Consider the following 13,689-nt stretch of genomic DNA (forward strand, 5'->3'; position numbering starts at 1 on the left):
CCGACGGTTTAGCTTCAGCAGAATGTTCCTGCTGGCATCACGGGCATGTTTGATGGCATATTCCGTAACCCAGTGCTATGACAAATTAGGGATACGTACATAATAATTGCAGGTACGACTAGCTCGATCGCCTACAAATAAAATATGCGTAGATCTGGTTAATAAAGCCTCGGTTTAAGAGAACAAATACATACTCTACCATGGAGTTAGGTTGTACGTTAGGTTGTACGTTAGGTGTAACCTCACCGCTTCATTCCTCGGGTCGGGTCCAATAGTTATAGTACAGTCTTTTACGAATACTGCCAGGGATTCCAAGTATGGAAAGAAACAGCCAAGCAACGAGATCTCCGGTCCTTTTAATTTCTATTGGCCCAAAGTCCCCTGTTCGTCAACTGGCAGTATTCGTCAAGAGACGGTAAAAGACTGTACCTACATACTCTTAACTTTTTAATCTTCTCAATAGCGAGCCGTGGTGGCGGTTCCCGTGATTCGCCTCCCAATGGACGACGTTTTATCGGCGGTGCACCCGTTAAATTATGGTCAAGGTTCTCGCACAACATAAGGCCTGTAACAGAGTACATACTCTACTCGCAACATGCAGATAATCCGGTATAAGCCGTACTGCGTGCCCTATAGCAACAACTTTAGGATGGTTGGTTCGTGTAGAATGCACTTATCTGTCTTTACGACTCAGCGAACATAATTCGCGCTAGGTAAGGTTTACCATAGGAGTCTTCAGTCTGGGTAGTACGAAGCAAGGGATAACGATCTACATATAGATGGCTTCCCTAGCCACCCGAACACCCCCCTCACCCGAACAGTCAACGTCAAAAAGAAAGGATCTTCGTTGCAACCGGTGTGTGTACCAATCATACTCAACTGTTCGGGTGAGGGGGGTGTTCGGGTGGCCAGGGAAGCCATCTATCACTCACTAGGACAACTTATTTTAAGACGTTGCGCGCGAGCACTGGTACCGGCGAGCATTCATTACTGCAATCCCTTAATATAAGAGCTTTCTATATACTCAAGTGTGTGTACTTCGGTGAAATTCGAAAGACTAGTGCTTGTTACTATGGATTTTAGTAAAGAACAGACTAGGGTTACGAAATTCCCTTAACCGTTGCGAGCCGCACTTCGAGTGACCTGCTGTGAACATGCACCACTAAAGACTTTTTATTCATGGATTATCACTCGTTTTCTTTAATCAATAGACACATAAAAAATCATAATTTAAATACTACAATGGCTAACATAAATCTCATAATCTTATTCGGTTCTCCAGAACAATAAAATCTTAACCCACTCTTGGCGTTAAACTAGCTGGTTGCTGTGCTATTGAGGCCCGGAATATCAAATGGAAAGCACTTTTCGAAGATCGACTTCTCGTACTTCTATATTCCATATTAGTAATTGTCGCACTAATTATCTCCGGATAGTAGTAACTCTTACCAATAAACTAACAGTATAAAGCGTCCCAGCGTCAATGATCGAGCCAGGGCCAAACTTCCCATTTAAGCTCACCTCCAGATCCAACAAAATCTTGGACTCAACTCCAAAACCCGTCTTTGACGACGAACCATCACAGGCCCCAGTCTCATTGTATTTCGTTGTCAAATCAACGCCAACTTTAGGCAGTCCAAGATTCAATCCAACCTCCAGCTTTCCGACACCAACAACTTCGACGCCAAAGGTCAGCTTGGGACGTGATATGGCCATAACGCTCGTCGTCACCGATCCGCTTCCAAATTCAAAGATAGGGTCAAATGTTGCGGCCTCGAACCCAGTTGCGGTGCTGGAATCAATGTTGGCGAGATCGACAACGATGTTTGCGCCGTTTGGGACCGTGCTCTGTAGCCCAAAGGTGAAGTTTGCAGTGCCAGCAATGCTAGACTCTACCGCGACTTCGTAGGTCATTACCGTGCCGAGCTCGAAGATACCCGGGATGACGATCCCGGCGGCGGGAACGGGGAAGCTAACAATCTCTTTGGTAAGATTTAAACTGGTGGGGGCAGCGACAGAGGCAGCGATTGCGGCATTGAGTTTCATTGTGGTGTTGAAGTCTTGCGGGCTGGCATCAATGATGAGTGCTTTCACATTGAACTGCTCGACAGAGACCTTGCCGACGAGCTTGAATTTGCCTGTGATGTAGCAATCGAGGCAGTCGAGGACTAGAGCGGGATTTGTGGGGCTGTTGAGATGTGAGTAGAGGTTCTTGTGAAGGGTTTGTGGCGGATAACTTACTTGGTAGGATCCGTAAGGACGTTGAATCGTTCCCCTGGAGTACCGGAAGATACATCAAACACTACATCCCCATTTCCGATATCCTCCAAAATATCATCAACAACGCCGATTAAACCATCACTCCCGTCATCACCGCCACCTGTGATAGCGTCCCCAACACCATCAACAACATCTTTCACGCCATTCACGACTCCATCCATAAAGTCACTAAAGCCACGCGTCATCAAACGCCTAGCAGCTCCTGGTGACACGGTAGCACTTCCAAAGTCCAAATCAAAGGTCCCAGCGATTTCAGACCACGGAGTAACCTTGGCCGTGAGGATGGTCATCAAACTTGCCTCCTCATTATCGATCTTCGAAATACTAGTCGTCATATGAAATATCAGTCACTCTTAGCCCTAAGATTTTTGTACTGGTATATACGTACGTATAAGCCTGTCTTTGATCCGCATCCCCACACCCATCATGGTTCGCAATAAGCAAGAAGCTACCATCCTCATCCTCATTGATAAAGCTCCACTTATCAACCGCAGCATCAAACGCCTCCTTCGACGTGAAAGTCAAGGACATAGTTCCATCGTCACCTTTGCAGTCCACCGCAGATGTAAGGCCTTCGAAACTCTCCATCATGACGATCTGCTGCCCGTCTGGCGCATAGAGGGTCATATTTGCAAGGAGAACACTACTCCCATTATTACCTGGCGAGCCGAACATTAGCTCGGCTTGGGAGGCAGGGTCGAGGCGCGAGAAGTCGACAGTGTCTCGTACGGAGATGCCTATGGCGGATTTGAAGGCGTCGAGATTAATGGGTTTGAGGACATTGCTAGTAGTGCTGGACCTAGGGACCAGAGATGTGACATCTACTACGGAAACTGGGCCTCTCCGGATTGCGGCGGCGGACGTGAGAGTGGTGAACAGGACCAGGGAAATGATAGTAATGAACTTCATGGTGAAGTCTGGCATAAAGCAAAGTGGTATATATAACCGTATCGCTGATAAAATATATAGTAAAGCTCCAGGCTTGAATATCTTTCGGGAGATATTGAGAGAATATACTTGATATCGTATATCGAAATAATATTACCAAAAGTGTATTGTCGTCAAAGAAGAGAAGGCGTGAATCAACCACTGCGCAGGGGAAAGAGTGAGCGTCCTACTGATCTCTTAGAACTAAACTTCATCTTTTCCCGCGGATTATCATCTCTATATACATTCTCAGGAAGAAGCTGAACCCATGAGAGGCCCGACGAAAGGGGTCGAAATCCCAGCTAGGCGGCAGAGTTAAGGACCGACAAGCTTAAACTCAACAACACTTTCCCCGCTGCATGTAGCGCTAATGGGTACAGCGATTCTACTCGGGCTCAAAATCATTTAAGGTTGTTAGGGCTAGGATTAACTAACCAAATGATATCTATGAAACGCCCGAAACGCGCAGTGAGGTTGCCAAGGAATCTTAGCTGGGGAATCGCTGGGCGCTAATAGGCCTGTAGTCATTGATTCGGGATGCTCAGCCTCGTTTTTTAACGAATTGGTAGGTGGAATAGTTGGGAGCATCCTATTCGGGCTAAGGGGTTACAGGGGAATGATTATTAGAAGGTTCATGTTAAGGCACCGGTGCTGACTACATCTTTAGTTTTGAAAACCACTCCCCTATGAGAGTGATATCGATTTACACTTCATATGTTTCTAGGCGAACAAACCGACAGAATTCAAAGGTATCTACACCGGCGGTATCGGATTGTGGTAGTATAAATTCATCAAGCAAATACAAGTCTTATCGTAGGGATTTGGACATCACGGATTCTGTTTTCATCCGCGACGTTTCTGTCAGTTCAAAACATTATGGAATCAATAAATCAGCGATAATGGGGGCAAAGACGTGAGAAAAGCAACCTTAAGCGCCAGCTGCCGAAGGCGACATGCCGCATAGCCGCCGAGTCGAATAATGAGCTATCATTTTGAAAGTAATATATACTCTGCTTAATACAGCATGTTACTACTTGCTTTTTAATCGTTAGAATTTAGCCTGAGATGGTCTAGTTGGCCTAAAGAATTTGACCGGAAAGTCATCATGCGGTCAATGTTGGCCATGACGGAAGATATTTACGGCATTTGAAGGTCCGAGAAAGGGAAAGCTCCAATTGAGATAGAGTAGTACGGAACTCCCTTTATGGATACACCTGCAGCACTGGTTCCTGGGTACCTTATGAGGCGTCCAGGTGCAGGAGATAGATTTGTGTCAGCAGTATTGATAGTCTCCAATGTAGACACTTCTACTGCCGCGGGAAGGATGCGGAGATATCTACTGGGTATAATTCAAAGTACTTCTATTCAATTCTCCTGCTATCAACTTCTCTCAAAATATTTGTTACTTTGAGCCCCTAGAATCTATAAGTGGTCGTGGCGGCAATCGTTAGTCGACGATACTTAACGGACAACGAAGCGAGGGGTTATAGTGCCTGGTACTAAGAAGTACATGAGTGACGAGTAGGAGAGAAACGTATCGTCTAATGTAGTGAGAATTGACGATCAAGAGGTGATTTTATTCAAATTAATTAGGATATACTTGTAAAATGCAACTACTGGTACATACTAATGCTCTCGATAGTCGCATTAGTAGACTACTATTATCCTACTTACATGTAGTAATACAGATATACCGAAGAGATTTAGTTATCCACTGTTGATCTGTGAGAAGGATTCTGTTGGAGCGCTTGTAGGCGATATTGATGTAGTACAAGATGTAAATTTAAATATATGAAAACGCCCATTTACCGAAAATCCCAGCTTAACCCCAAGCGCGCCCCACTATTTATCAAACATTATGCAGGTACGTACCTAAACGCGGATGACGCCCTTAAAGTCCCCAGATAATTGTGGGTCGCCGGCCAACAAGTATACTTAACTTGTACTGTGCCCATTAGAATAGGCTATAGATGCCCGTGAAAGCACTCTGTGCGACCGACAATACATCAAGTACTCCTGATAATGTTCTTCAGATCAGTTTCAAACATCTAGAAGCACATGTTACCTCAAAATAGCTATGGTGCAAGAGGGAGTAGAGGGCGGCCCCGTCAACCCTGTACACACCACTTCAGTCAATTCCTTCGTTGGCAACGGGAAGCAAACATTGAGGAGCCTCACCTCTAACTCGAATTTATGGCTGTAGGGGCTGCGGTACTGAACTGGTGTGAATAGGGGTGATAAGGTCGCCCTCTAAGACCTCTCGCACCATAGTGAGAGTTTGATAATTAGTACAATCGGCGGGTATTGATAATCACCTCCTCCTCGTACCCATGATATGATATTTATGTAGGTGCGCGTCGCGCACAAAAATAAGATGCTAACTAAGACTGGTTAAGTGCAGACGCTGGGTACCGTATCTGAGTTCTCGGTGAACCTGGTGCCAGGTATTCGTGTTCAACGCGGTCAGTCACAGGGTATCACTCCATCCGAGGTGCAGATCCTATTTGGGACGTGATAGTTTCTACGCATACGCATAGGAGCTGCTGAAACTTATCTGGTAAACTTAATCGTGTCGGCTACCGTGTTGGCACTCGCTAAACCCTACCTGGGTTCTGAACTATATTTAAGCACTCGTACTCACAAACTTCTGGGCCGGTTTTTCTCACGGACGTAACCCAACGGATGGATATCCGCACTCTATGCCCCACTGAGCTTTAAAAAAACTTCCGCCGGGACACTTCTTTCTCTTCGCTTTGAGGCCGAGCTAATCAGAGTCTCTCACGAGAAAACACAGCCCCTCGCAGTACCGTTACTAAGGATTTTCGAATTTCATCTCCACCGAGTGATCCAGAGTGACTCAAATATCCAACGTCCCTGGTATATCGGCTCGCAAATGTGCCCAGCTATAACGCCTACAGGCTTTCCTACTCGCTCAACCGTGCGGCTTGCTTAGGTCTAGAAAATATAAGCATTTGAAAGTTCCGTTAGTAGTTGAGACAAGCATAGCCTCCATCATGAAATTTTTCTCTCGAATGTGGCCCTAGCTAGAGCTAGAATTTCTACACTTCGGTTTCAACAATCGTCCCTGTGGGAAGTGCGGCTCTCTCAAATCTCCGGCCGGGTTTCAGCTACAGCCTCCCTAACTCACTGGTGATTAGCGACCACGTGATTTTGAATATTTACCCCTGCCAAGTGCTGATAGCAAGGATTTGCGTTAACGGATCAAGTGCTGCCGAGACTCTATCTCTATCGTGGGGGTTGGAACGATACCACGATCGGGACTCGGGGAAAAGCTTGCATGCGGATACCACATTTAGGTAGACCAGGAAATCTTCAACGATCAATGACTTGATGCACGATTAGTGCTCAGAGTGGGAAGACACTAGAACAAAGTTTTGCCCCCCTCCTCACTGGATCATTTCACGGAACTTTTGAATCAAATCACGAAATCGAGTGCTATGTGCTTCTGTGGCTGTCAGCTATAAATGGGAACTATGCACGGAACGTACGACCAACAAAGCACACCCGTTAATTCTTGACTTGCAAGGAAAGAAAAGCGTTTATATGAAGAAGTATAGAGAAACATATATAGGCCATAATATACCACTTAGGTGATCTGATAGCCCCTATTAGGGCGTCGATCCGGTCCTATGTCTAACCTGGGGTGGGTGGCACCAAGAGGGCTCTATCCAACTATTGCCGTCAAGGGCAGTATAATTTAAATCTATCCATAGAAATACATGGAGAAATGAGAAAAAGATGGGAAGGAAAAGGATGCGGGTACGGGCTTGTGCTTGTACTTGTAAGCTGAAATGTCCCATTATATAAGCCAAGTACACGGTAATGTGCTAGTCTATCAATCCTACTTGTATGGAGTAGTGGTGCGGCCACCATGTTATTCTAAATGGATATCCCGGCACGTCAGTCGTAATTACTTCCGACTTTAGTAAAAAGCGAAGGCATGGCGTACGTATCCCCTTGTCCATCTCCCGTCCCGTAAAGCCATAAACCCTTGCTAACACCGTTAACTAGTGCAGGCCCTCCAATTACGTGTTGCATGCGACTGTTACGAGCCTTTGCAAGTTCATGAAGACCATAGAGTTTACTAATTCAGTAGTGATTGTTTCTCCTTTTTCAGGGGAGATATTTCACTCATATAGATATGTGATGTCCCCTCCATCGCTCTTTCCAAGGAGGAGGGTCAAAGGCAGCCAGCATGATATCTCTACACACATTTAGTAGACGCCGATTAGGCCTTCCGGAAAGCCGCTCCAGTACTGGCTGGCCACAGATATCATTCCATACTCGATTTCTTGCGTTTTTTGCGATCTTCACATTTTCACTCACCCTCTATTATGTCGTATATTTCCACAAGTTCACATTACACCTGAATATCGATCTTAATGACTTCAACTTTACCAATATCTATGGAGGGAATCATGTTAAGCATACCATCCCAGACCTTATGAAAGCCGGACAAGAAGAATGGAACTCAATGCTGTCCCGCCAATCCAAAACACTCGAAGAAGCAGTACAAGAATACCGCCGCCGGTACTCCATGGCGCCCCCAGATGGATTTGACGACTGGTTCAACTACGCACAATCGCAAAATGTAGTACTCATCGATGAATTTGACGAGATGATGAAATCCCTCGTTCCCTTCCGGAAGCTAGGTCCGGAGGAGGTCAGGCGGAGAACGGCAATACTGAACCGCATACCGAATGATGTAAATCTGCTGCGCGTCAGTGGAGATGGGAATGAGTTTAAGTATGAGATGGTACTTAAAACTGGGGCGAGGACTGAGAGAACGGAGGGACTGATCTCGATGCTGAGGCCGGTTGAGAAGCTTCTGGCGAAGCGGAGGTGGAAGGAGTTTGATGTGGTGATTAATGAGCTTGCGGAGAGCAGAGTGTTGGGGGGTGATTTGAATAGTATGGTACTGAAAGGAGGCAAAGAGGCGGAGGGGTTAGAGGGATATGAGTTCTCGAAGGAGGTGTGGGAGGCGCATGGTTTTGGGGAGATGAGCCTGATCAGGAGTATTGCGAAGGCTTGCGGGGAGGACAGTGCGTTTGCGAAGGCAAACCCAACATTCAGAGTTTCGAAAAAGATGGAAGAGAAGGAAGATGGGGAGAGTGGAGATGAAGAATGGGATGATATGGAGCTCAAAGAGGATGGTGTGAAGGTTGAGGTGGAACTAGTGGAGATGGCGAAGTTGGAGGGGTTGGAGTGGTTACAGGATATCGATGTCTGCAATCATCCGGAGCTCACTCAGGTATGCCACCTTCTTCTTTTTCTTAAGATATCACTCGAATAGTTCGAGTGATATATTTATGATTGGTCTAATAATGTTTTATCGCTGTAGTATCATTCTGGATTCCGCACGACACACCTTACCACTCGAGGTCTCTATCCAATGCTTTCATTCGGCGCTCCAAGTGCTTACAGCGATATTCTCTTCCCAACAAGCTACCAATATGGCGGTAACCCAGACTATAAATATGTCCCCGAGGATGATATGCCTTGGGATAAAAAGGAGAATGGATTATACTGGCGTGGTAGTCCCACTGGTGGCGGCTATGGTGACAAGGAATTTGGATCTGTAAGAACACCCTTTCACCTGACGTGACCCTAATACGATTGGTTCTAAGTGTATATACCAGATGCACCGTCACAGACTCGTTACAATGACGAATCCGCCCATGCCCGCCCCAGCAGAAGGGACAGAACTAAACTTCACCCTTGTTGGAGCAGACGCAGAGAACAATATGCTCGCAAAATACATATCAAAGACCGACTACGACGAACAATTTACCAACGTCACATTTGTCGAAATCGCAAAGGACAACTGTAACTTCTTTGAATGCAACGCCCTCAACTCATTCTTCAAGTTCGGCGAGCATAAGCCTTTGAAGGAGGTCTGGAGATGGAAATACGTAATCGACGTTGACGGCTGGGGCTACAGCGCAAGATGGAGGGCACTGATCGCGTCAAAGAGTCTAGCACTAAAAAGCACAATCTACCACGAGTGGTACTCAGAGAGAATGGTGCCGTGGGTCCATTTTGTCCCCATCAGTGCGAAGATGGATGAGCTGTACGATGTATTGGGATACTTTCTTGGAGGCGGTGAGGGCGCGCCGGAGATTGTGGCCCATGAAGAGGAGGCGAAGACGATTGCGGAGGCCGGGAAGGACTGGGCGGATAAGAATATGAGGAAGTAAGTCTACTACTAGAACTATCTGCAACTATTTTTCTGAGCCTCTGGCTAATTGTGCTCTAGTGAAGACATGATTGTGTATGTCTGGCGACTCATGCTAGAGATGAACAGGCTCTACAATGGGGAGGATCAAGTCTACAGAGTACCTACGGCCTACGATGACGCTATCAGGGTGGACGAATTGGCCGATAAGTAGAGTATTTGAGGGTCAAGGGATATTTTCAAGCGGGAAACGGCGTTATTACGGCTAAAAAAAAGGGGGGGGGAAGCGTTCCTTTTTTGATTTGTTCTTTTTTCTTTTGTACAAACAAGTTCAACAGTTACTATCTCTACCTGCATGCAGATATTTTTCTTTGTTTATTTCATAGAGCTTCGGGTGGGAGGGTCCCCGCAGAGTTAGGATATGTAGATTCGATAGAAAGTACATCGGCATTAAGTACGCGGGGGTGAATGATAGGTGTTCTGATAATGCGTATATACTGCTACTTCCTGCCCTTGTAAGACGCGTCATCAGCTGTGTACTAGATAGACGGCCCCCAAACAATTAATATTGGCCGGGCCAAAGACGGCGCCAACACAACGCGGGGGAGGGGTGCGCACTATGTAGAATGGAGATTAGAAGCGGGGGTATTAAATATTTGATTACATCCCCTACTACATAGCAAAGACGCAAAGCCCCCGGGTCCTGTGAGTCTCAACCTTAGTCCTCACTATGATGATGCTAGCTAGAGAATAGCCTACACGTGACCCGAGGACTTTGAGTCTTGCTAGTATAGTAGTTCCATGGCGAGTGATGGGGTGTGTACTAGACCTTAGCCGTTTAGCGGGGTGGGGCGCCCGGCGAGTGATAGGTGGTGATTGTCAAACATTCATTTGCTACATCAGCTGCCTACCCCTAGCCCTGTGGGTGACCAGGGGTACAATATACCCGCCTAACCACAGCACATTCTTGTGCTCTCTATACATGGAGCTTCGATATTTGTTTCCGGTTACAATTGATTCTGCCATTAGTGTGATATTGCTAGACTGGATTTGGTGCCGGGGGTAACGGTGGTCGTGGCTACGTTGGGCCCGAGAGATGGTATTGATGATCAACATATATGGAGTCGACATATAGCTACATGTATTGAAACGAGGCTACATGTATTGAAACGAAGCTACATGGAGGGCCGGTCTACTTTAGCTGATCGATGGCCTACAGGGTCAGGATCCTGTGATTTTGTTGGGCGGCTACATATATGACCTCGACCTCGCCTTCGGCCTCGTTATTGCGGCCGCGAGCTGAGAGGTATTCAAACCTTCTTTGTCCTACTAGTTTTCCCGCGCTGATTTCCGGTTACTCCTAGCTGTTTTCACGTGAGATTGGTGCTAGCTAAAGCCCACTCCACCAGCGACCATCCAAAATTCGATCGGTCGACCACGACACGACACGACACATACACACACCACCAGTTCGTTTTTAACTTTGGGCCCCTTATGGCTGCTCTACAAGCCGCATGTTAACCATGCGCACTGAAGGAAGGTTGACGAGAAGTTTTTCAAGTCCCATTAGGTATTGCGGGTTGTCAAATTATCACTTATCCTGTTTGTGGTCTCTTTGTGGTCGGTCGTGGTTGAGAGATTATTACGTTGCAATGAAGCCTGTTGCGTCCCATTATTTTTGACAACCCATAATATCTTATTGCTTCATTCATACATCCTGTTACATTAAACCCACCCGAGCGTATCGCCGGAAAGTCCATGACGGGTATATACATTCCAAACCATTTCTCATCAATCATATAAAATAAAAAAAAACCTGCATCTACACTTTACATCACTGCAATGGGAATGTCCTCGCCGCACCTTGCCTTTGGCTTATCCGACTTGACGCCCCTCTTCTGCTGCCCCGTCCTCTTGGGGATTCCCTCCGTCGACACCGCATATGTCGCGATCGCATGCGCCGCCGCCTTCGTGTTCTGGATCCATGCGCCCATGTTCAAGTTGGTGATATCGTCTCCTGGAGCGTGGTAGTTCACATCATATGCGACACCTGCCTCACCACCCCACCAGATCGCCTCTTCGGGGGTCTTGAGGCCCTCGGCTCCGGTAAACAGACCGCCGCTGGGGATGTTGACTTCCAGGAAAGGACCGTAGTCGGAGCGTCCGTCGAACTCTGTAGGAGCGGTCTTGATCCCGACGCTGGCAAGATAGTCCTCAAACAGGTGCTCAATGTGGTCAGAGCCTGCGGGGCCAGTGGTGTTGAAAGCTGAACCGTCGCCGTCATAGATAAAGTATCCAAAGTTGGGGGAGGCAATCATGTCAAAGTTAAGGTAAAGCGAGATTTTGGCAAGCTCTTCGGCCGGGGCGGTGGTAATGTAGTGCTCGGAGCCAAGGAGACCAAACTCCTCAGCGGACCAGAAGCCGAAGCGGACGGCGTTGTTGACAGTGAACTTTGTCAGTTGAAGCGCAATCTCCAGAATTCCCATGGACCCGGAGCCGTCATCGTTGATGCCAGGGCCGGCTTGGACTGAGTCGGTGTGGCCGCCGGAGAAGACAATGTTGGATTGGTCTCCGCACTTGGAGGTTGCGATCACATTGTTGGTGTAACGGGTCTCGATGAGGGCGTCAACATCTAGATTTGCGGTGATTGAGGTGCCATTGTTGAGCTTAGATATCAAGCTGAGAGCGTCTTCCTGAGAGAGCGAGCCGGCGGGGATATATTTCCCCTCGGGACGTTCATCAGGACCGAGAGTTCCACCACCTACAGGACCCAGGACGTTATTATAGATAATGATTCCCTTGGCTCCGGCAGCACCTGCGAGTGCTACTTTCAACCCGAATTCACAGGTTCCTCGGGAGACAAGAGCGATGTTTCCGGAAACAGTTGTAGGGAAGTCAGCCTATGTTTTGGAGGTTAATAAGTCACTACAGTCTGTGGAGATGTGGGATAAAGTACTCACAGCGTCGCAACCAAAGTTTGAGACAGAGATCAGAGGAGCTTCAACAGTCCCACCTGGAGCGTACTGGAAGTACTGTGATTCATACGAAGTACCGGCCGCTGAGATGGTCACATTGCCCTCCGAAAACACATAGGTAAATGGCTGGAGCTCGACATCATAGTATCCAGTCTTAACCAAAGTATCATAGATATAATCAACGGTCAAGTTATGACCGCGACTGCCGGCGACACGAGTAATCTCAGGAGTCACCTCTGCAAACTCTTGCAGCTTCTTTGCATGCTCAAGGAGTGCCGATCGCATGAGGTCACGTCTCAATTGGTTGCTCTGTACAAGACCAGGACGGCGATAAGTGGAAGGCACAGCAGAGACAGCGAGGGCAAAAAACCCAATTGTGGTTGCAAAAGTCTTCATCGTGATGGGTAAAGAATTCCTCGGTGCTAGGTGGAAGAAAGAGAGTCCCAACGGTGAAGAGCGGAAATATTGCTCAGCTGGAAGGGCTATCTTATATATGTATCAATACCCGGGAGAGGTATTCCGGGAAAGGCTCCTGCACCGAAGGCTAGCAGAGCACCGCAGCAGGTGCTCATGTATGTAGGTACGATATCGCCTGTGCTTTGAGACATAACCTGGGACAAATACAACAATAGTAAGCATACTGAAATTGTGAATGGCATTGCACCGGACCATGAAAGCAATCGATTGGTGCAATTAACACGACCTTCTATGTGGGGAACAGCTTGTCTGTATTGCCACTCCACCGACTAGAAATGGAGTTACCTATGAACCATGCATTACTATGTATATCGATATCTGCTATTACTATCATCATCCCGCAACCCTTGGCTGTGCATGAAGATCTTAGGTGGTGCATGGTGCGTCTCCCCTTGTCCTCGCTGTCTTCCTTCCTCCTAACCCGTGCGTTCTCATGGTCTTGTCTCGTGATATTGTGCCCGTGTCTACAGTCGGCGCTCTCATCCTTAAGCATAGTTGAAAATAAGGTTTTATGCTTAGATATATGTCGTTTAGTTATTATTCCGATGGCGAATACTACCAGCGCGGGTATCGGTGTTAACTGATGGTGATTAGGTACTAGTACCTACATGTAGGTACATACAGGTAGCTACATAGAGTAGATAGCAAGGGAATAAACAAAACAATGATCATTTTTATCTTGGGTGGCTGTTGTGTCTCGGCCAACTTTATTGCCTTCCCCATACGGAAGAAACGCCCGGTGCCAAGAGGACCAATCTTGGTGTGTTATCTGCTCGCAGCGGTGGTTGGTTCGTGAATGCTGTTTATGTTTAATAGCGGCCATCATTTCAAGTA

At 47.1% G+C, this 13,689-nt stretch overlaps 3 protein-coding genes across 3 annotated transcripts; 1 reads left to right on the forward strand and 2 right to left on the reverse strand.

Annotated features, from left to right (window-relative positions):
• Positions 1-1,316: 1,316 nt before the first annotated feature.
• Positions 1,317-3,189, reverse strand: LAJ45_00521 (uncharacterized protein; the record flags this gene model as incomplete). The annotated part of the gene is made up of 4 exons (XM_046110122.1): positions 1,317-1,391; positions 1,450-2,188; positions 2,242-2,604; positions 2,669-3,189. 4 exons carry the CDS (start codon positions 3,187-3,189, stop codon positions 1,317-1,319), a joined length of 1,698 nt encoding a protein of 565 aa, XP_045976815.1.
• Positions 3,190-7,423: 4,234 nt separating this feature from the next.
• LAJ45_00522 (uncharacterized protein) lies at positions 7,424-9,617 on the forward strand (the record flags this gene model as incomplete). The annotated part of the gene is made up of 4 exons (XM_046110123.1): positions 7,424-8,479; positions 8,570-8,806; positions 8,868-9,421; positions 9,485-9,617. The coding sequence occupies 4 exons, from the start codon at positions 7,424-7,426 to the stop codon at positions 9,615-9,617; spliced, it is 1,980 nt and encodes a 659-aa protein (XP_045976816.1).
• Positions 9,618-11,232: 1,615 nt separating this feature from the next.
• On the reverse strand, positions 11,233-12,774 carry LAJ45_00523 (uncharacterized protein; the record flags this gene model as incomplete). The annotated part of the gene is made up of 2 exons (XM_046110124.1): positions 11,233-12,303; positions 12,364-12,774. The coding sequence occupies 2 exons, from the start codon at positions 12,772-12,774 to the stop codon at positions 11,233-11,235; spliced, it is 1,482 nt and encodes a 493-aa protein (XP_045976817.1).
• Positions 12,775-13,689: the final 915 nt, after the last annotated feature.

Source organism: Morchella importuna, assembly GCF_003444635.1.
Source record: "Morchella importuna strain M04M26 chromosome Unknown Morimp01GS001, whole genome shotgun sequence".
Taxonomy (NCBI): Eukaryota; Fungi; Ascomycota; class Pezizomycetes; order Pezizales; family Morchellaceae; genus Morchella; species Morchella importuna.